This window comes from Merops nubicus, unplaced genomic scaffold, assembly GCF_000691845.1.
Source record: "Merops nubicus isolate BGI_N331 unplaced genomic scaffold, ASM69184v1 scaffold27647, whole genome shotgun sequence".
Lineage (NCBI taxonomy): Eukaryota > Metazoa > Chordata > Aves > Coraciiformes > Meropidae > Merops > Merops nubicus.
In genome coordinates this window covers 21,105-43,322 of record NW_008618762.1, presented here as the reverse complement: position 1 = coordinate 43,322, position 22,218 = coordinate 21,105, and the positions used below count along the sequence as shown (strand labels likewise).

The 22,218-nt window shown below is 46.1% G+C and overlaps 1 protein-coding gene across 3 annotated transcripts; it reads left to right on the top strand.

Moving 5' to 3' along the window:
• Positions 1–8,352: 8,352 nt before the first annotated feature.
• ELK4 (ELK4, ETS-domain protein (SRF accessory protein 1)) lies at positions 8,353–13,370 on the top strand. Of its 3 annotated transcripts, none has more exons than XM_008943561.1 (5): positions 8,353–8,562; positions 9,993–10,394; positions 10,515–10,916; positions 12,051–12,167; positions 13,272–13,370. In XM_008943561.1, exons 1-5 carry the CDS (start codon positions 8,356–8,358, stop codon positions 13,368–13,370), a joined length of 1,227 nt encoding a protein of 408 aa, XP_008941809.1. In that variant the 5' UTR covers positions 8,353–8,355. The 3 variants fall into 3 exon arrangements, with proteins under 3 accessions (XP_008941809.1, XP_008941808.1, XP_008941807.1); XM_008943560.1 differs by having other exon boundaries at positions 10,488–10,916; XM_008943559.1 differs by having other exon boundaries at positions 9,993–10,916.
• Positions 13,371–22,218: the final 8,848 nt, after the last annotated feature.

Below are 22,218 nucleotides of genomic sequence, written 5' to 3'. Positions count from 1 at the left end.
TCGGGGGTTTTCCCCCCTCCCCTCCCGACTCCACTGTTGTTTTTTTCTCTTTTTTAACACTCGTGCGCTCCTCTCTTTGTGCGAGGGGTGGCTGCCTGCCCACATCAAGCAGTGAGCCCATGGAGAAAGTATGCAAATACATGCTCTTACACTCTTCTTGTTTTGTATGCACATCTACACATCCACGCAGGTAGATACGTGTCCCTGTGCGTTCCCTCCACAGCGCTTACCTTCATTTCACAGACAAACTTCTAACAATCCCCGCTGTGCCACAGCCTGAGGGGGCTGGAATCCAGCGCTCTGGCTCGGGTGGTGGTGGTGTTTTTAAGCAGCAGCTCCTGAGAAATGCAGGAATGGCTTTGTAGGCGAGCGCTCTGCTCAGTGGGGGCAGAATCTAGTCATTAGCATTTCTTTATCTTCATCCTCTTCGGAACAAACACGAGCCCTGCACCAGGCTCAGCCCTCCTGACGGAGCTGAGCCTTCGTGATTTTGGTCGGCCTGTTTATTTTTAGGGTCTTAGCGCCTGTTTGGAGAGAATAGTTGTTCCATCGTCATAGCAACGGGGCTGAGTGTATTCTAAACATCATTAAAGGAAACCTTTTCCAGCTTCAATGCGACTTCCTTTTCATCACAGAGTTTGGATCGACAGGAAACGTTTAACCTTTTGTTCAGGGTTTGCTCCGGAGCCTGGTGCAGGGACCTGACCCCTTTACTCTCACTTTCAGCAGCCGTGCTGTGCCCGCTGGAGCCAATTTAATCTGCTGTTGGTAAACATTCCCCTCAGCCCGTGTGGCAGATCAGGAGGGACCCAGGGTAATCTGCTTACAGAGGAGCTTCCACGGAAATCAGGGGTTTTATGGCTCTCTCAGAAACAGTCGTGTCAGTGTCAGGAACCAGCCGAGGGACTGATCAAAGGTGTTTGGGGTTGAAATTTACAGTCCTGCCTGTTCCTCCTAAACCTTCCCATGGTCTCGCTGCTCTCTGCTGTAAAAGGAGAGGTAGAAAAGGGAGATTCTTCATCAAAGGACAGAAAAGCAGGGTTTGCTGTCCAAAAAACTGGCTCATCCTCAGCCAGGGGTGGAGGCTCGGAGGGGTTGGAGCTGGAGGAGTTACCTGGGCTGTGTTGAGGTCCCCTTGCTGCCCGTGCTCAAGCAGGTTTAGTGTTTGTACTGTTTGGACAAGCACACCCTGACTCAATGTCACCATCAAAGAGGGCACCGTTGTCTCTGTTGAGATCCAAAACACCCCAAAAGTTGTTTGGCTCCTCTGCTTCTACCCCTTGGAGGCTCCAGCCATAACTCTGGTGGGAATCCTGACACCACTCTTCTACTGGCTCGTCCTCTGTTGCTTTTTGCCAATAGAGAAAAATGGGGAAGACTAGAAAATACCAAGAAAAGGAAACACTTATTTCTCAGATAGGAATTAAAAAGCCAAAACAGTTTGCTCCTAAACCCCAAAACATTTATTAACACCTTCATTTCATGTAGAGTAACTTAATTTTTGAGCCCAGAGCTTCAGATTTGTTGCAATGTTTGCTTTAAGCAAATAGAAGTCACACTTGGAGCAGGGTTAGGCAAGGAAAACTCTGGGTGCAGCTCTTATCATGAGGACATCCTCCAGAATTTCCTTCCAGGGAGCTTCCTGCCTCCACAACCACAGCTTCTCCCTCAGAACCAGCAGCTTTTCCTCACCCCTTTGGTGCAGTGAAGGCCAGAGCTGAGGGGAGCACGAGAAGTTTTCCATGTCTAGGGTTTGTTTTTTTCTTGTCATATTTTAGTGTTTATTAGGGAAGGTATAATTTAATTACTACTTGGAAAGCTGCCAGGGTTTGGAACTTTTTAAAGGTGGTGTTGTGGGTAGAAGTTTGGGTCTCTGGTTTAATCCCTTGTAAATAGTAACCTTATTTTACACACCTAAGAGGCTTTTAACTGGTAATTCACCTGTCAGCCAACAAAACAAGTGACAGTGACAGCAATTAAAGTACTTTTGCAGTGCTCTGTGTGTTTTGGGAAAGGACTAAATACCCTTAGCAGGCTTCCCACCAATGGGGGCACCCTGAAGAGGCTGGTGTTTGGTCTTTCTAAAATGAACCCAAATTGATAAAATCTTAAACTAATCTGGGTGAATCTCAGTTCCAGGAGCTTGAAAATATCTTATGAAAGGTTTCTTAGTAATGGGATGTATCAAGTGCTGTGCTAATGAAGTTGTAGCTTGGTAGTGTGTTGATAATCATTTAATTAGCTACATCATCAGCAGTGTTCCACCTCTTTGTCCCTTCACCAAACTAACAGGGGTGCTCTTTAGTGAGTTGGTTGCCTGGACAAAGACACTGAAAAACCCAATTTGACTTTGAGGTTAACCCTGTTTTGAGCAAGGAGTGAGGGCCATGACCTCCAAAAAATCTCCTTCAACCCAAGTTCCTCTGTTATTTATGTTCTGGGAACAGCTCTGGAGGCCTTGGGTCCAGGGGAGGGTTGCACAACGGAGCAGGGGTTGTCTGCACATTCCTTCTGATCACACACCGTGGCCATCTGAAGCTTTTGAGAGAGCAGGGGAATAATTCTGTGCAGTAAATTCACTGGGTTCAGCTTCACTGCTCACATCTTGTAGGTGCAGCAAGTCCAGCTCTCCTGGAGCAGCACAGGGACTTGCTCTGCTCACCTGAGTGCCTGACTCTCCCAAGTGTGAGGTCCCCAAGACCATCTCCACGTTACTGTTGCTGCCTCTTTTCTTTTTTTTTTAAAAAAACAAAGCATTTGTGATGTGAAAAGAGGTTTCTGGGTTGCCCTCTGTGTTCCCCTCAGCTCTGTGCTGCTTCCAAAGTCATCTTTTGAAGTGTCACTTCTGTGTAAACACCTGCACAGCTCTAACATGCCATTTAAATACGTGGTGGGGATGATTTGTCCTGTCTGTGTGACATCCTTCCTTTCCTCTGCACCGTGCCCTGCTCCTCTGTGTGGTCTGAGGAGGCTGTGGACCCAACTGCTTTATTCAGCCCATCTGCAGAAGTCATCAGGCAGCAGATGCTTCTGAGAGGCAGAAGATGACTTGAGCTGCTCTTGGTGTTGAGTCAAAGCGCAGGAAATCTGCCAGAAGACCTTGAAGATGGGGCTGGGGGCAGATGCTCCCCTGGCCCTACATCTGCTGCCTTGTGAGGTGTCCCCCAAGGCCTGAGCACCCCACCTGGGTCTGTTTGGCAGGAGTAAGTGTAGCTGCTGGCCACGGGAGGAATTACCCTGTGCCACTTCCTAAACAGTTGCCCCAGTCTGCTCTGGCAGCCAGTGACTCCCCACTCTCCTTCCACAGGAGACACAAAGTTTTGGGGCTCTGTGAGCAGAGATGGGGCTCGTGGGGCACGTTGTGACACAGATGCAGGAGGAGAAGTCACCAGAAAAGATGCATATCTCGTGTTCTGGCTTTTTTTGGGTGTTTTTTTTTCTTGTAAACTCAAGGCTTTGTAAAGTCAAGGCCTCGACTGAAGCTGCAGCAACATGAGAAAGCTCAAGTTTGCAGCTCTTGTATTCAGAGTGCTGCAGCCAAATTCTGTCAGCCACTCAGTACACTTCAAGGGTCATCTGTAGGCGTCGGAGAAGATCTCAAGACAATAATAGTGCTCTATTTTAGCATGCTCATTACAAAGTATAACTGCCCTCTGCCTCTAGCAACTATTTTTTCCTGGTGCTCAAACGGTGCAGGAGTGGAGAGGCCCTCATCAGAAGCAGCAGCACTGCTGCTCTGCCTAATTCCCTCATTGTCTTTCCAAATGAGGCGTTTTCCTTTCTCCTTGGACTCTTAGAAGGAAAATAACCTTCAGCAAAAAGCTGCTTTGCAGTGGCGTGCTTGTAATTATTGGTGTATTCATCTTGGAGAAAAAGCAATCAAAGTAGTGGGCTTTTTGTGCTGACGGGGAGCTGTGCTGGGAGTTTGGTGCCTTTTCATGGAGAGAAGTTGAAATGCAGCTTCCAAATCATGAGAAAAGTGACGTCCCACTGTTGTTAGTGTAGAGCAGGACAGTGGGATCCTATCCTCATCCTGATTTCTTTAGTTTCTCTAATGGCCTGAGGAAAGTGGGGTTTGCTCTATGTCTGAGTGAAAAGAGCAAGAGGATCTTCTGAATTCCTTCCAGTGTCAGTGCAGGAGGGGGACGTGTCCCTGACAGTGGTGGTGGTGAGGACAGGAGCCTCTCCAGCAGCTGGTTGTGCCAGGGCAGCTGAAGATGTTCCACACTGTAGATAGAAGAGGGAGCCTGAACCCTCAGACCCTGTGGCTGCAAGATGAAGGCTCGTAAAAAGCATCATCTGCCTTCTGCCCCAGGTGCTGAAGAAGGAAGAACCTTTTTAACATGTTAGTTGGTTCTTCTGAAACAAAGAGAAGTGTTCACCTCCCCTGTACTGGTTTTTGTTTTGCATCTTGTGTGATGTTTTCTTTTATTCTGCTTTTTCCCCAAGAACCAACTGTTCTTTGATGTGTCCTTATGCTGTATCAAAGCAACTTCAATAAAAAAAAGTTAAATGAGGTGTCTTGATTCATAACACAACCTTGTCTCCACTGTTATTGTCTCCCCATGTTAGACTTCCCCAGTCACAGCTGATTCCTGGCCTCTGGAGGGGCAAGATCCCCTTGTGGCCCTATTGCTTTGACTAGTTTGGAGGGGTATTTTTGGGCCTTCCCTCTGTGTTCCCAGTTCCACTGAGGTGTCTCTCCATTGTTCCCTTTAGTGTGCAATAGGTATTTAACAAAGAAGGACACTCATTGTCTCTTAGACAATATAATCTGTCCATCAATGATCCTGAAGTGCTCTCTCCTCCTGTTCTGCCAAGGCCAAGGGATGAGTAAAAATTCTCCACCCTGATGTTGATGTCTAACACAAGACTTTCCAAAGCAGAGGGTGCTGAGGATGTGCTCTGTCCCCTCCAGATGATGGACAGAATGATGACAGCCCTGCAGCCTGTGAATGCCAGGAACACCAGCAGTGACCCAATCCCTGTAACTCCAGCACAGGCTGTGACTGTGCTCCCAGGAGAGGGATCCTTCCAGCTGGAAAGCTGCAGTATTTGGGGTTCAGGCAGCATGAACTCTTATTTTGCTAAATGCTCCTCAGAACAACGTAGCTCATCAGTGGGAAGGGGGATTTTAAAAAAATCCTGAGTCTTCCCATGACAACAGTCATTTTGGTCACTGTACTGCTGAAATTTGTGCTGTCAGAGTCTTGGCAGTGTTGTGTGCCTCCAGGTCGTTCCAAACCCAAGATCATGGCAAGGTGCTTCCTACTGAAGGGAAGCAGCCTGATGAAGCAGTAGCTGGGATCTGGCTGAGCTGATTTTCCCATTGCAGCCCTCCTGGTTGCAGGAGGAATTTAGGAGGGTGCTGATAACACCCATGGTGTGACTGCCACTGAGCAGTGCTCACACAGCACCAGTGTCCTTCTGACGTTCCCCCCAGTGGGATGGGGGCAGGAGCTTGGGGGGAACAGCCAGGACAGCTGACCTGAGCTGATCAAAGGGACATCCCAGACCACATGGCATCAGCTCAACTATAAAGCTAGTAAAAAGGAGGAAGAGGGGGGCAGGGGGCTAGTCTTTGGTCCTCCAGAGCAACTGCTACATGTTTTGGAGCCCTGCTTCCCAGGAAGGAGCCAGACATCACCTGGGGATGGGATGTGGAGGATAAAACTTTGGTTTTCTTCTGGGATCTGGCTGAGCTGATTTTCCCATTGCAGCCCTCCTGGTTGCAGGAGGAATTTAGGAGGGTGCTGATAACACCCATGGTGTGACTGCCACTGAGCAGTGCTCACACAGCACCAGTGTCCTTCTGACGTTCCCCCCAGTGGGATGGGGGCAGGAGCTTGGGGGGAACAGCCAGGACAGCTGACCTGAGCTGACCAAAGGGTCAAAGGGACATCCCAGACCACATGGCATCAGCTCAACTATAAAGCTAGTAAAAAGGAGGAAGAGGGGGGCAGGGGGCTAGTCTTTGGTCCTCCAGAGCAACTGCTACATGTTTTGGAGCCCTGCTTCCCAGGAAGGAGCCAGACATCACCTGGGGATGGGATGTGGAGGATAAAACTTTGGTTTTCTTCTCTTTGCTTCTGTTGTGCTCTGCAGGGCAAAAAAAGGAGAGTGAAAGGGGAGGGTGGTATAGAGTGGCTTGGTGGGGATCTGGTGCTCAGCCAGGGTTAACCCACCACATTTAAATTCTGGGATGAACTCTGCACAGGCTTTTAGGAGAACAAAAAGCCTTTGCCACCCTGCAGTTGGTTGCCTCCTGTTGCATCACTCAGCACCGTTTGGTGCAGTGCTGCTCCCGGGCTTGGGAAGTGCTGGAGATGAAAGTGATGTAGCGTGGGAATAATCACTCAGCTTCATTTTCCTGCTCGTTCTCAGCACATCTCCCTGGTCTTGACAGCTCTGCAGAATGGTGGAATCAAGTCCTTCTGTCTGCACGACACCCCGTGCCTGTGCATCATCCTGATGGGCTCCCGGGCTCTGCCTTGCCAGAGCTGAGACCTTCCTGCCAAACGGGGATGCAGGAGAGGTCCTGGAAGAGTTTTCATGTGGTTGCCTGGCCCCGAGTTCCCAGATGGATCAGGGTGCAGTGTGGGAAGCTCTCAAAGCCCAGCGTTCAGCAGCTGATAGTTTCTTAGAGTACAGAGCAATTAGCTTGGGCAAGCATGGAGTTGTGTGCACGCAGTAATTAAGGAGGAAAGCACCTCAGGCCAGCATAACAAGGTGGTGTGGGTGTCCTTCATTTTGGGATTGTTCCTTGTAATTGCTGCAATTTAGCTGGCTCGATCACCAGTAGCATCCCTAAGCTTGCCATTAGGCAGGTATTCTTAAAAATAGGTTAAATGCAAAGGGCTCTGCCCAAAAAAGTACCTGCCGGAGGGCAACTCATTTAAATAAAAATGTGTAGTCCTGTAAACTGTCAGCAGTAATCCTGTTACAGGGCTGGCTGAGTTCTGAAGCTCTGACATGTAGACGGTTCTCTTCCTTATATAGGGCTGGATAAGTGCTGGGCAGTAACGAGATTGGAATAAAAGGCTTGGGTAATGAAGATGAACTGGCAGCCCTGGCTGAGTCTTAAACTCATCCCTTCCTACGTGGGCTTCAGACAGTACAGGCGTAGGTCCTGAAGTTGGGCTTGATGCCTCTGTGTTGGAGCTTCTGCCTGTGAACAGGGCTGCAGACTCACCCAGATGAAACCTCTGTACTCCTTAGGTTTGGCTTTGCTGGGGTTTGACTGTGTGTGTGTGTGTGTGTGTAAAAATCCAGCAGTTGTGCCTATCAAAACGTTTCTAGTGTAATTCATCCTGATGGTTCTTCTTCCAGAGTGGCTGGATTTGGTTTTATTTCATTGGAAGAAGGTTGAGCTGCATTAATAGAAGCTGCTCTGATCTGGAATGAGAGAATCCATACAGGATACTGAATTAATATAACTTTATCTGGTTTAATTTGCAGTATGTCTTCTGCTTCCCTTGTGCAGAGAGGATTATTAAGCGTTCTGTTTAAAAATACCTGTGGCAGTGATGCAGTCAGATGTGGTCAAGGAAAACCATCCTCTCTGCTGCCTTGCCTGTCCTTGATGAGTTCATGCATCAACAGCTTCAGGTGTTGTACACTGGGGGTGTAGGAGTCACCTGGCAGGTACTAGAAAGCCTCAGCCTAGATGACTGACGTAGGGGAGACGTGGCAGGAATCAAGAGAAAAGCAAAGGAAGCACTGGAAATCATTTTGTTTACTTTCATGTTTACTCTGAGGGAAGAGAGGGATGATATCTGGAACAGAAAGGTTGGAAAGAGAGGAGACTGGGGGTTGAGGGGGGGCTGATAAAAGAGGCAGCAGGAAGGGGAACTGGGGGAGAATGGAGCTGTTGTGCACGTAGCTTCAGCAGAGCTTGGTCTGCTCTGTTTTATAAGGTGCTGAGGTTGGAGGTGGGTGCAGGTCAGGAGAGGAGGTGACGAGTGGGTGGTTTGACTTTCACCTGGGTGCACCTGAGCAGTTTCTCCAAGCAGGACAAGTCAGAGTGGGTGAACATGGAACAACTTTGAAATTTATTTTATTTTTTTCGGAGAGTGACTCACTGTAACTTACCCAAAGTGACCTGATTTAGTTAAATGAGGCTAAATATAACCCATGTGAAAAGTACTGACATGTGGGAGGAGACGACAGCAGTTGGCTCTCAGCCTCTCTGTTCTGCAGGGAACATCTTTCACGACTGGTGACTAATAATTTTTACTCTTGCTGGCTTTGGAAATAACATCTCTGCTCCATCACCCCCTTGTAGGGAGACGCAGACAATGTGCTGTTCCTAATCTGTTGCTGCTTACCTGCCTTTCTGAATTTCAGCTTACTGCTATGGACAGTGCTATCACCCTGTGGCAGTTCCTCCTCCAGCTCCTCCAAGAGCCCCAGAACAAGAATATCATCTGCTGGACCTCCAACGACGGGGAGTTCAAGCTGCTGCAGGCAGAGGAGGTGGCCAGGCTCTGGGGAATCCGCAAGAACAAGCCCAGCATGAACTATGATAAACTCAGCCGTGCTCTCAGATACTATTATGTGAAGGTAACAAAGGCCATAAATCCACCTCAAATCCTTATCCATCTTACCAGCATTTGCCTAAGGAGCTTTGTTTCCTTTTTCATTCTCTTCAAGGGGATAGGTGTCGCTTCAGCCTCTCAGGCTTAAGTAAGGTGCACTGGTTTGTGTTTAGAGGGGCTTGGTGTTTGCTTTTCTTTGTCATTGTGCTGCATTTCCTCCCTGGTGGGTATTTTACAAGGTTCTGGATAGCTTTGTACAAAATGTTCAATTCTTTGATGCGTGTCTTTGCTGATATGAACCTGTCTTGGAATATTAATCCCCTTTCCAAAGATATTCACCCTTGTAAGGGTTAAAATCCTCAACGCTGCAGTTTAAGCAACAGGATGGTTGTGATGATTCAGGTGGTGAATACTGCAGCAGCTTGAGATCTTTTCTGCAATTGTCTCTGTGAAGGGGCTATCAAAAGAAGGATTTTCAGTGAAGCAGCCCAAAGTACTTTTCTTTTTCTCCATGCACTCAGAGCTGCACCTCTGATGTGGCCAGCAGCATCAGTCCAGCAGAGCAGGATGCTTCTCTTCTTTGGCTGATGTCTCCTGGCAGCTTGTGAGAGCCTTTCAGTAGCACACAGGCAGTGTCAGCAAGCTGAACTAGAGCCCCAGAGCAGGAGTCTGACCTTCCTCTCAATAAACCATTTATCCCACAACTGTTACTGTCTGCATGGACGAGACAAAAAAATCAAGCAGTTTCCGAAGAACCTGTTGGTTTGTGGCTGGTGGGTTGTTGCTTGAATTCATTACTGGATAGCACAAACCTTGACTTTGGACTGAGTGGTCTCAGCAGTAATAAATGTACAATAATCTTCCTAAATCCATATTGCATGTGGCCTTTCACTCAGGAGCAGAACGAGTTTGACATATGCTGTTTTGTGGTATTGAAACAACTGATTAGCCTACATCCTGCTGACTAGTTCAGCTACTTTGTCAGCTGCTATTTTCTTTTATTAATATCTTATTAAGAATAAAGGTGGTTTGATTTGAGGGATTAGCTCTTCATTCTGCCTCCTGTCAGCTTTAACTCTGCAGGTTCTGCTGTTGGGTTACACTTCTGTACCCAAGTCAGTGATCTTTGATGGGGGTAATGGGTATTTTTTGTTTCATAGCTGATCTTTTAATATATGTTACACAGAATTGCTTGGCAGTTTTAAGACTGCTGTTAGGATATTTAATGTCAGGTTAAGCTCACCTCTTTTGGTGTTTTGTCTGTGAGCTCTGGAAATGATACTTTGGGAGCATAACTGAATTGCCAGACTGCAGTGTGGTGTTAAAAAGGAAAAAACCCAATTTTTGATGGGAGTTTACAGACCACCTAATTCCTCAGTCTATTTGAGGTGCCGTTTGCAGGAGGAAATTTGATCTGAAGAAGGCCTTAACTACGTGTGTTCTTCTTACCCACAGAATATCATTAAAAAAGTGAATGGTAAGAAGTTTGTGTACAAGTTTGTTTCCTACCCGGAGATTTTAAACATGGATCCACTCGTTGTGGGCCGTATAGAAGGAGACCCTGACCTGCCTGGGTTTGCAGAAGTGAGCAGTGCTCCAAAGGATGTGGAAAACTGTGGGAAGGAGAAGTCTCAGTCGTGTGCTAAGTCCTCCAGCCGCAATGACTACATCCACTCAGGCCTGTACTCCTCCTTTACTCTCAACTCCCTGAACTCTTCCAGCGTAAAACTCTTCAGGTCCATCAAGATTGAGAATCCAGCTGAGAAGCTGACAGAGAAGAAACCCGCTCAGGATCCAGCCCCTTCTGTCATCAAGTTTGTCACCATGCCCTCCAAAAAGCCTTCGCCTGTCCCCCTGGTCTCTACCACTTCAGTGGTCTCGGCCACTTCCACTGCTTCTGCCACTTCAACTGCACCCTCTCTTCCCATGGGCTCGGAAGAAGCTCTCCAGACCTTAGAGACCCTTGTTCTACCCAAGTTGACTGTCCCTGAAGCTCCAGCACCTTTGCCAAACTTAACCACCAGCTTCACGCCAACTCCCCCCATATCCTCAGTCTCTCCCACTCTGCAAGTTCCTTCCACGCCCCCATCACCCCCCCTGAGCTCTAATCCTGACCTGGACATTGACACAGACATCGAGTCCGTGGCTTCTCAGCAGCTGGAGCAGGCTCAGAGCCTTCAGCATCAATCCCCAGAGCCCAAAGAGCAGGATTCCTCTGTGCTGGAGAAGGAATTTGCCAATCACCTCTCCAGATCTAAAAAACCCAAAGGGCTGGAGTTGGCTCCTACTCTGGTCATTACAGGCAGCGATCCAAGTCCACTGGGGATTCTGAGTCCTTCTCTCCCAACTGCTTCCCTTACTCCAGCACTTTTCTCTCAGGTAACCTAAATCCCTTCCTGTTTGGCTTTTTTTTTGAAAGTAACAATAGCACTGATGTTGTATTTTAAAACAGTCAGGGGAAGCAAGTGGAAAATGAATAGTCAGTAGATTGTATTTGGAATTTGGAAACTCAGGGTGTCACTCCTTTTATTTATTTTCCTTAATGCAACGTTAATTTTATTCCTCATCAGTGTTAACTTCCACCCTGGACTGTGCCCAACTGCACACGTCTGTGCAGGGTTAACATGTGCAGGCAGAACCCAAACCAGCACCAGCAGGATCCTTTGTAAATCTTGCCAGGGGGATACTGAATTATTTCAAAAACCCTAAACCCTGCCCTTAGCCTTCAGGCTGATTCTGGGAAGACTTTAAAAATAGAGAACCACGGAGGTGTCTGTTTAGCAGCTTTCTTTTTCCTGATTGAATAGGCATTCACTTAAGAGCAGAGTGTTGTGACTTAAGAGCAGTGAGAACAGCTGCTTGATTTGGTGTTATCCTTGTGTGGGAAAGGAAGGCTTTTATGCCTCATGGAAAATTTGGAAGAGAACCAAATCCAGCTAGGCTGTTAAATTGTTCTGTATATGTTTAATCTCTTTCCTGTAATAAATGGGAGGTAGAGTGAAACCTTAGGGAAACTGCTGATTGAAAACTGAAATGGCTGAAGACAGGAAAAAAAATCAAGTGGAGTTGCTCTTTTGGCAACTCCTTCAGAGTGTTTGGCCAGGGAACCTGGAACATCCAGAATGTTCAGAAGCTGGATGTAAAACTTCTTTTGTTGTGGCTTAGCACTGTTGGTGTCACCCAGACCGTGTGTGTACCCACAGTCTGCTCTTTTTAAGTTCACAGGCTGAGTTTTCCAAAGCCATTGAGCTGTGGGAGGAGCTGGTTCCCTGTGGGTCTGGCAGCAGCTGGGAGAAGGGGGAGCCAGGGGAGGGAGAGCTGGCTGGCTGCTGCTGGGCTGCTGGGCTGGGGTGTGGAGGAGGTGGGAGGAGGCGGAAGGACAGGATGGGAGTTCCTGAAATCCAGAGCCAGCCCTGCACAGCTGGAGGCTGAGCTGTTTGTGGCTGGCTTTCCGTGGGCTCTGTTACTCCCAGTGAGGTCTCACAGAGCTGACCAGCTTCGTGTGTTTTGCAGACTCCCATCTTGCTGACCCCGAGCCCCTTGCTCTCCAGTATCCACTTCTGGAGTACTCTCAGCCCCGTTGCTCCTCTCAGTCCTGCAAGGTTGCAAGGTGCTAATACACGCTTTCATGTAAGTCCCTGCAAGTTCAGCCAATCTCTTCATGCTTTTCAGGACCTTCCTTGGTAGACCTGCAGGAATCAGCCCAAATTGCTGATGCAGAAATGGAATCTTTCTGTTTTCTACCCCTTATATTAGATTTCAAGAGCGTTTCATTGTAGTGTTTACCCACATGGTAAATGTTGGTGTTCCAGAAATGTTTTAAAGTCATAGAAGTCTGTGCTGTAGTTAGATTCCTTATTTTTTAGGTCTGTCCTTCCTGTAAGACTTGCCTCCCTGTAACTTTACTGGTGGAGATTTTCCTGGAAGTTGAATTTTGCTGCTGTATTGATTGGTTTAATCATTTAAGCCTCTTCTGTTGAAAGACATGAATTAAATCCCACCACCAGCAAGAAGGAAGATTGTGATCCCTGGCAATATGTAGCATGGTTCTTTATCATCTCTATGTTCTGCTGTCTTCTCTTTGGAAATTCTCAGCTTTACTGTTTAATACATATTTGTGTTGAATATATAAGATAGAAATCCCCTATATTTTAAAAAAAACCTGAATATCCTTCAGTTGTGATTCCTCCTGCTCTTCCTTCACCTTCCACTTTGGGATTGGAATGACCACATCTATTGCCAGAGTCTGCTTAGGCAAAGGGTAAAATTTAACTCCTTATCTTTTGGGTTTGTATCTGTCATCTCCATGGAGATGAAGGAAGTAGCTTATATGTACCATGAGGACAGGGAATAAACAAGTAGGTCTGAAAATGGACTGGATGTTTTTCTTTATAAATAGCTGATAATTAATCAAGGAACAATTCAGACCATGGTTTCCCAACAACCTGTGTCATAGTCACTTGTTGGTTGAGGATGTAGGCAGTGCTCAGTGGGGAGGTTACAACTGGGGCCTCCTGGAGACATGGGTTTTAATAGAGGACAGTCTGTGGCATTCAAAAAGTAAATGACCTGGGGAAAGCCAAGAAGATTGTTGGAAAACTTGGGGGGTTTTAATTTGTTGTGTTTTGGATTTGTGCTTTTATTTTTTTCCTGGGGGAGCTTCTACGTGCAGGTAGGAGAGGAACAGTGGATTAAAATGGCCTCTTCCCTAATTATTTTTATTTTGTCTCTTAGTTTCCATCAGTGCTGAACAGTCATGGCCCATTTACTCTCTCTGGACTGGATGGACCCTCCACCCCTGGCCCATTTTCCCCCGATCTACAGAAGACATAGCACATGAACTCATGGAAAGGACATGTTGGCAAGCAAGGGGAAGATATGACACTTACCTTTAACCATATTTTTTAAATGAGCAATTTATAATTCCACAGAGATTATCAACAATCATAGTTTTTGCCATTCCCCTCCCCCCAGAATGCCTTTTTTTGCAAAAATCCCCTCTTTTTGAAGACCCAGGTTGGGAATGTATATGCAAACGCCTTAATAGGAGCTGAAGCTCCAGTCTCTTCTCTTCCCTCCTTGGTTTGGAAGACTTCACTCTGGTTATCAGGAGTTTTGGTTGGTGTTGCAGTAACTGAGTCTGCACTGATGGCAGCAAATGGTGTTGGAGAAGTCTTTTCTCTGTGACTCTTGGAAAAATCCTCTGTTTTTCTGCTTCCTGTGCTTGGCAAGAAGAAATCTAACCGTGATCGGAGCTGGCATTCCAGGAGGTGCTTGGGAAAGGGGTGTGTGCACTCAGCTTGGCCCTGGGGCTTGATCACTTCTGCAGCAACAGAACAGCCCCCATCTTTTCTGCTCTAAAAACATCGGGTCTCCTCGCAGGGAGAAATTTTCAAGGAGTGTTCCATGATAGTGTTACTGATTTACGGACAATTTTTGAATGGCCTTGTATAGCTCCAGTCCAGCCCCTTGGCAGAGTGGCCTGGCTGGCTCCTGGATGCTTCTCTGCCCTCCCTTGGGTGAGGAGACAAGGTCTGGAGAGCAGCCAGCGGTGGGATCGGTTCCTTTCCCTTCTCAGAAAGCTTGAATGCTGAAGTCCAAACATTTCCTGTGCCACAGACCCTGTTGCAAAGCCTGTGATGTCACTGCTGGAAGAGGAGCAGGGAGGGGTGGGTCTGAGCCGTGGGTCTGAGGGTGTGTCTGTGCTGGGTGAGGTTGCTGCCTGATGCCAGAGGTTCAGACCCAGCAGTGGGTGAGAACACTAACGCCTGAGCATGAACGTTACTGCTCCTCTCCCACAGCTGGAGTGGAGGAGCTCCTCCTCTGCCAGCTCTTATTTCAAGTTTTGCATTAGATCTACTCCTTTTTTATTTGAGGAAGCACTGGGACCCAAACTGAAGGTAGCTGAGAGGGTACCATGGCCTACCAACCTTCCTGTAAGTTTGCACTTGCATTCCTTTTCTCGGTGGCCATGGATGAATCCAGGGTGAGTTTCCAGAGCCATTGGAATCGCTGATGAAATGAAATTTGTAGCTAGATTTTTACATTTCAGGAGGCCTTTTAAGGGAACTGAGGGATGAAAGAAGAGAGACTTTCCTCTCAGAGCCTGGATGACTGGGTCTGTTGGTGCTGGGCAGTGTGTCCTTCCACTTTGGGCATCTGATGTCAGGCAGCAACTTCTGTTTGCCACTGTGTGCTTTGAATTGGTGACATGAGAGAATCTCCATCGAATACCCACTAGACAGCAGCTGGAGACCATCTCTTTGGCATCCTCACTGGCTCTCTTCAAAGCCTGAATGCGCAGAGGAAGATTGTACCTTTACAGCAAGAGGAGCTGACAGTGTTTGCTGTATATATTGCACCTGTTTTACAGCTAAGTGGTGAACTCGAGCTTTCCAGAGTTTTCCTTTTGCCACTTTTGCAGACTCTGAATTCACTTTAAAGCGTGTGACAATACCCAAGACTTAACTCACTGCGGGGACGTTACCTTTCTATCTTCTAGCTTGGAAATCTGTCAACCACTTGGTGTGTTCCTGACGTGACACCCGAGGCAGGTGGGTGGAACAGAGTTGGTTTTTTGGGCATTGTTCATCCAGAAATTCCCCTGCCTGGTGGGAGATGGGAGAAAATATGCCTTCTTTAGGTGGAGACAGCAGGGAGTGAGCTCACCCAGCGAGCTGTCTTCCTGCAGTTACATCAGAGGCATAATTCTGCTTTGTGTTTTAGACATCAGCAGATGCAGGATAAAGTTCCTGTGCCAGCAGCTCTTAAAAATGACAATGTGCAATATTGACCTTTTTTTGGGGTTTTTTTGTTTTTATTTTTGAAATGCAGGAAGAAAGCTGCAGATCCTAATTAAGAGCAGGCATCTGGAATTTTGTGGTTTGCATGATGGCTTATGAGTCTGCTCTGGAAAATATATATAGAGATATATATATATATAAATAGCAGCACTTTTAATTATTGTTCTAGGTTGGCCAATTTTATGCCCTCCAAGCGTGTGGACTTGAGAGCAACATTGCAGACTAGGATTAGTAAAAATTAACGAGCACTAAAGATTTGCAATTTAATTGCTTCCCTTTCCTTGTCCCCTATGGAGAAAAGCCAAGTTTATTTGTTTAGAAGTTGTGTATGTGCACACATGCACTTAGTGATTGGTAAACTCGATCACTTTGAGGGTAGGTATGCAAGAGAAGCAAGGGCTGACAGCTTGGCAGCTCTGCTCAGCCTGGTTTCAGGATCCAACCCAAGCAGCTTCCTGAGGTTGCACTGCCGTGGTGGGTTCACCTTTGGGAATAGTTTCTTCAGGACAACGTAGCCTGCACGGGCTGGTTTCAGTCTGGTAATACCCAGCTTCCTGGCAAGCAGCACCAAGGACACGATCTCTTTGGCTTCTTGAGGATCTGCTTGGGAAGATAAATGCCTGTGGAGGATTCTAATCTCAGGAGGCAGCTGGGGAAGCAGGTTGAAAGGGGAGGGGAGGTGGGAGAGGAGCGGCTTGCTCGCCTTTTCTCCATCACAACTTTCAGGTCACTTAAGGTAATACTATCTTGTATATATGCTGCCTCATTAGACACATTTACTAACGAGTATACAACTGCCAGCTTTCTTGGATCACATTCCTGACAGAGCAAAGCGTTGCTGTGACTTCTTGGAGCTTGGCTCTGTGGATTGCTGGTACTCCACTAGCTCACTTCAGGAGCAGCTTGCAGCTCGTTGCAACTTGTTTTTAATTTAGCGTAGGGAAGATGGGGGTTAATTTAAGCCCTCTTTTAATTATCCTGGTAGCAGTCTGTAATATGGGTATAGTACTGTGTTGGTTTAAAACAAGTAATAATGCAGCATTACAGAAACTTGTTGTGCCATTACAGTTCGTGTTGCTGAAGTAGCCATGGTATTGTCGAATGCTTGATAATATTTGCATCAGTTAATTCCTAGGTGGTGGTAGAATTAGACTGGATGAGCATGGAACATCAGTCTCACTCTTGGAAATCTCTGTTCCATGTCCCTGCTGCTGTGTAACAGCACTGCAGAGCTCCAGAGCTCGCCCTGCTGCCGCCGCCGTGCCCTGGCTGCTGCTTCTGGAGATCCTGAGCTGTCAGGATGCCACTGGCAACACGTGCTGCTGGCAGGGACAGCCCCTGGGGAGCAGAAACCACGCTCCTTCTGTCCTACCTGTTCTCAGAGAACAGGATCCTAGTAATGAGAGCGATGAGGAAACTTGTTTTGACTTTTTTTCTTGACAGCAGCTTAAGGCTTGATGGTTGTGCCAGAAACAGGTCTTCAGCAGTGGTAGCTGAATGCAATTCCTATGCACTGTCTTTGCCACACTCAAGCTGCGTTTTGCAGTAGGTCAGGAAGTGATAAAATTCCTTGAATTTGAGAATTCATTGTTTTAACTTGGAGCATCCTCAGTGTCCACGCAACCTTTGGCGTGACAGCGCGTTACAGTAGTGAAAGGCTTTGGCTGTGCAGTGCTTTGGTTGGGATAACTTCTCCCTCTGATATGTTTTCAACCACAAGTTATTTAGCAAATAGGCTCCTGTTGTTTTCTGTAGTGTTCCTGTTAACCACAGTGAAGGCTGCCCACGTGTGAGACACAGTAATGTCAGATGGCCTCGTGACTTCCACGTGAGAACCTCTGCAGGTTGAGGTGGGATGACAGAGCCTCTCAGGTGAGCACGGGTGCAGAGTTCTCATCCACTTCTGTAGCATTTTTCCAGTGCTGAGGTCAAACCCCCCCCAGTCCTGACAGTCTGCCAGCTACCCGAGGTTTATTCCTGTATCTTTTTAGTTACCTTTTGCTACTGTTTTATAGCATTTTTGTATGTACTCATGTTTTACTCTACAATTTAACCTCTTCCATTTTTAATGCCTATTTGTTTACAAGACACATCTCAGTGTTCTATCAAGAGGCTATCTTGGTATTGTCAGCTAGGAAAATAAACTACATCAGTAGTTGAGGAACATTGTCCAAGTTGACAGGTATTTTAAAACTTGATGTTTGAGTTTTGGGTGTCCGTGACAATTTTGTTCTGTCTCATTCCTTAGTTCCCCTTGTGTGAGAAAGAGGCACGTGCCTCCTGGCCTCGGAGGTCGTGGCTGTGGATGGTTTATTTTGGCTTTAATAATCACAGAGCCTGGTATTGCAGACAGCCAGAGCCCCCCCAGGATCTTACCCTTGGCAGATAAGTCAAAAATCCATTAGAACTGCCGTCGTGTTGCTTAGGAGCTCTTTGGGGTGTTTGAACGAGGTCTAGCATGTCTTGCCTAAATGTGAATTTTTATGGTTTGATTTGAATTTAATTAAACATTAATAGGCAACGGTGGCTGTTTAGTCTGAACAGTGTTAGCAGATCTGCTTCACGTGGAAGCCTGTGGCTACTGCCATCCAATTGAATAGTGGTTAATATGTGACATGTTCAAGATGATCTGCTGAAATCAGAGGCTGTCAGGGGAAGATTAAAAGATAAAATGCAGTGGCAGTTGTTTCACAGAACCCTTCAGGGCTCTTGCTGCACGAGGCTTTCTCTGGATAAGTCTGTGGAGGCAGCTGCCACTTGGTTCAAGCAGGTTGTAGGGACTGTGGAGGAGCCCTTTGTAAAAGCTGATTCTGGACAGAGAAGAATTTTTGAAAATAGGATCAAATCTTTTCTCCATAGCCTACTTTGTTAGTCGTAGGGTGGAGTGTAAGAGCTACAAAGGCACAGTAACAGCAGTGCTGCTGTATTACTCCTGCCTGTGCTTATTATCAGCAGACCTGCTGAAATTCACTCACTGTCTTGGTGCCATCTGAAGCAGAAGGGTTGGGCTTTGGGTTTGTCTAGTGGAGCTTGAACTGAGGGATATTGTTCTTGCCTTTGTACAAAGAGCAAACAAAAACAAGGGAGAATACATTCACTGCAGAGTGATAGAATCCCTCTGGTTGGAAGGGACCTCTAGGATCATCAAGTCCAACCTTCATCCCAACATTTTGAAGGTTGATTCTTCTTGGAGGATGCAGCTTTGCTGCCCACAACCCAGCTCTGCAAAAAAACAATGTCACCTGCAAGGTAAGAAAGCTGGGCAGGGCCCAGAGGTTCTTCTTGACTGGATGTGCTGATGTGTTCCCCTTTCAGGACAGCAGGATGGCCACTTGGTAGAAATTACCAAAAAAAAAGAAGTGTGCTCACTGCCCAGGGGTCTGTCTTCATTGTCTAGAATCTGGCTCCTACATTTCTGTAAATAACTCCCAGCAGGGACACTCAAATATTGCTCCATGCAATTGCCACTTTTGCACACACTGATGAGGTTTTGTGGGGCTTTTTTTTTTGGTTTTGGGGTTTTTTTTTAGTGTGCAATTGTACCACAGTGTGGACTAATTAGATGCCAAAGGTTACTTTTAAATGCATTTTTGACTTTGTTGTAGGCCACATCTTCTGGAAGAAAAAAAAAAAGTGTCTTAAATGTGTCTTTGAATAGTTTTATGTTCATGGAACAAAAGGTTGGACTTTCCTTTTTCTTTCAAACACTTGCTTCTCTGTTGAGACCATGCATTGCAGAAGGTTTTCATCTCAAATAAGAGTTTTTGGCAGGGGGTGTGACAGGATCATTATGAACCTTCAGAAAACTGGGGTCTTCTGCTGGAGACAGGGAATGAGCTGTAGGAGCCCGGGGAGGAGAGGTGTGTGGAGCCCACTGCAGTCCCTGAGCAGGACCTGCAGCAGTGCTGTACCAATAACTGGAAGCTGTTGGGGTTTCATTTTTTTTTCTTTGTTTGTTTCTTATTTGAATTATTCTTTTTTGAACACAGGAAGGCTTTGAGGATGGCCTCTGCATGGTTCCTAGTGTGTGCTGTGTGCTGGGGGGGTGGTTTTATAATACCTGGGTTTGCTCTATGGCTCCTTGAGATGTGTTGTGGGTTTTGTTTTGTTTTTTTTTTTGGCTAGCATGTCTTAAATCTTCAGGCTTTGGAACTGCTTTATAGAATTGTGTTGACTTTTTTTTGTTCTGCTGTTGTTCAGTTGCACAGAGTTTTCTATATATGATGTACTAGTTTTAACGTTAATTCTCTGTGAACAGGGTTGAGGTGATTCATTGTAGTTTTAAAAAAAAAGAGTTGTATTCTAAAACTCCCTTTAAAAAAATCTCATTTGTATTCTGTTGCAGTGTTACCAGATGGCCTTATGTACGTCACAGTGGTTTGTGATAAGTACAGTAGCACATTTAATGCTTATCTCCCCCTCTCCCCCCTCTGTTTTTATAGCTGAGAAGTATATTCTTAATAATAGAGATGAATACATGGGCAAACTCTAGCAATGTGTGCAGGGTAGTGGCTGTCTTCTCTCATCTTAGGGCAGCTGGAATTGATCTGAGGCTGAACCATCTCTGAATAGGGACCCTTAACCAACATGAGACTTTGTCTTGGGAGTTCTGAGAATCTCCAAGCGAGCTGATGGCAAATGTGAATCCTAAGAAGCTTCTACATCAGAGGAGATCTGTTGGCTTCACTGCAGCTGCTCTGAGCTACACTTGAAGCTGGTCTTTGCAGTCTATGGCTCAGGCAGAGCCAGGGGAGAGAAGTTTTAAGTTAAATTTCAGAGAACTTCAGCAACCTCCTCAGCTGTGGTGAGGTGTGACCGTTGTTCTGCTTGTTTTTAAAGTGCACATCTGTTTTGGAAAGTGACTTTCTGATGCCTGGAGTGTTTACTCCTCAACTGAATCGTTGGCTTAACCCAGGTTCTTTGCCAGGGGGCAAGAGGATGTCTGCAGTGGTGTTTGTGCTGCCCAGCAGGCATCCATGCCAGTGCCAGTGCCAGTTAACTCAGGCATGGATTCCCATTTCCTTTCCTGGAATTCTGGTAGAACCATCAGTGGTTAAAAATTACACCAAAAGCAGCAGAAACAACATTTTCTCTTTCCAGAACAGAACTGCATTTAAAATAGATATACATAGCTTTAGATATCTATAATACCAAGTCAGGAGACAAAGCAGGTTAGGTTGTAGTGAGTGTCTCAGCTTCCTACACTGGAGACTTTTTCTAGACATGGTCTTTTAGAAACAACTGTAATCATACAGTTCAGTGCTCTCCTTACAGTTGGGTGAACTCTCCTGGGAGAGAATTGCTTCTCAGCCTATTTTGTTTTTGGAAAATAATACCTTATAATAAGAGTATCTTAATGCCATTGTGTTTTAAAAAAAAGATAAAGCTGATATGTAATGCAAGTACATAAATAGCCAAAGTTTTCAGTAATTGTTCAGTGTTACTAAATTTGCTTTTATTTAACCTTCCAAGATAACATGTTAGGAGGACCTTCAGCGTGTTGATATCATACTGAAAATAAAAAACAAAGTCTGATCAACTTGATTCTAGCAGATATGCAGTTATCTGAAGACATTTCAGGTCTGAATACAATTTGGAGGCAAGAGTTCTGAGATGCAAAACTCCCTTTGGAGGAAGCGTGCTGTGCTGACACTTCAAAGCACCAACCACTGCTTAGGAAGAGTGGTGGGTGGGCAGTTGTTCTTCAAACAGAATTGAAGGTCTTTCCTGAGAAATCAGGTGACTTTTCTATTGCTTCAATTTTTGTGCAAAAAAAAAACAAATAAAAAAATCAATGTATTGCAATCTTTTTTAAAAACGGGGTGGGAATAGTTAAAGAAAACTATTTTCTGTAAGAACTGACAGAGGGATTTGCTTTGTATAATGCAAGCTGGCTTTAAAAAAGCATTGTAGCAAATTATTCAAGTCAATCATATGTTAATAGTTATGTGCAACCAGACATGCAAAACAATTGTATTTTTTTAAATAAATATTTTTAACAAACTTTCTGAGGTTTTGACTGGTGGGGTTTGTTTTTTTTTTTCAGTAGAGGAAATAGAAAGTTCCAGCTGCAGGGCAGCTTGGGCTGGGGCTGAGGGAGCCCAGCAGAGCCTGAGGGACCCTGGCAGCTCCCAGCAGGGTGGGATGGAGGCAGAGCTGGTGCTGCTGCTGCACAGGATTTGGGCCAAATTGGGCCCTGTAGCTCTGGGGAAAACGTCCTGTGGTGAGTAACTCCATTCTACATCTAGTGCTGATAGCAAAGGGGAGGTTTGAGTTGTCAGGTACAGCTTGTAACAGCAGAGATGTCATTCTGGTGCCAGCATTTAGCTATTAACAATCTGCAAGGACATCATAAGGTGCTTTTTTTTTTTTTAATAGCTGACAGTCCCTGGTGTGATAAATCTGTAACATGAGGAGCCTTCTTTCAAAATAAACTCCCTCACTGTATTGTTTCGTGCTCATTTCCTCTCGACAGGCATGGAGAGAATGCTGTCATGGTGGGAGGGGCTCAATTAGTGACAGATTGGGTGGTTTTTTTGCTGCAAATGGGCTTTGCAGTACATGCTTTTTTCATTTTGGGTATCTCAAGGAGAGTAATAGTGGCATCCTGTGGTGCTGGAGAAGAATTACAGCATGTGCTGTGCTGCGTGGGAGGCAGGAGGGGCTCCTGAAATCCACTGCTGAGTTCAGCCCTGGAATTCAGTGCATTTGCCTCCTTCCTGCATTGGCCTGATGCTCACTCTGATCTTTGGGGATGCAGACAACTCAACAAGCCTGTTCTGTTGGGAGTTTTTCTACAGAACCACTTGTAGGAGCTCGTGAAGCTACTTTATAGCTTTATTTTATAGCTTTATTTTATAGTTAAGATCAACTGCTTG

Excerpts from the sequence above, each read along its gene's own strand:
- ELK4 (XM_008943559.1), top strand. The coding sequence starts at position 8,356 with ATGGACAGTGCTATCACCCTGTGGCAGTTCCTCCTCCAGCTCCTCCAA. Across the intron at positions 8,563-9,992 it reads TCAGATACTATTATGTGAAG|AATATCATTAAAAAAGTGAA; the intron begins GTAACAAAGGCC and ends TCTTACCCACAG. Across the intron at positions 12,168-13,271 it reads GTGCTAATACACGCTTTCAT|TTTCCATCAGTGCTGAACAG; the intron begins GTAAGTCCCTGC and ends TTTGTCTCTTAG.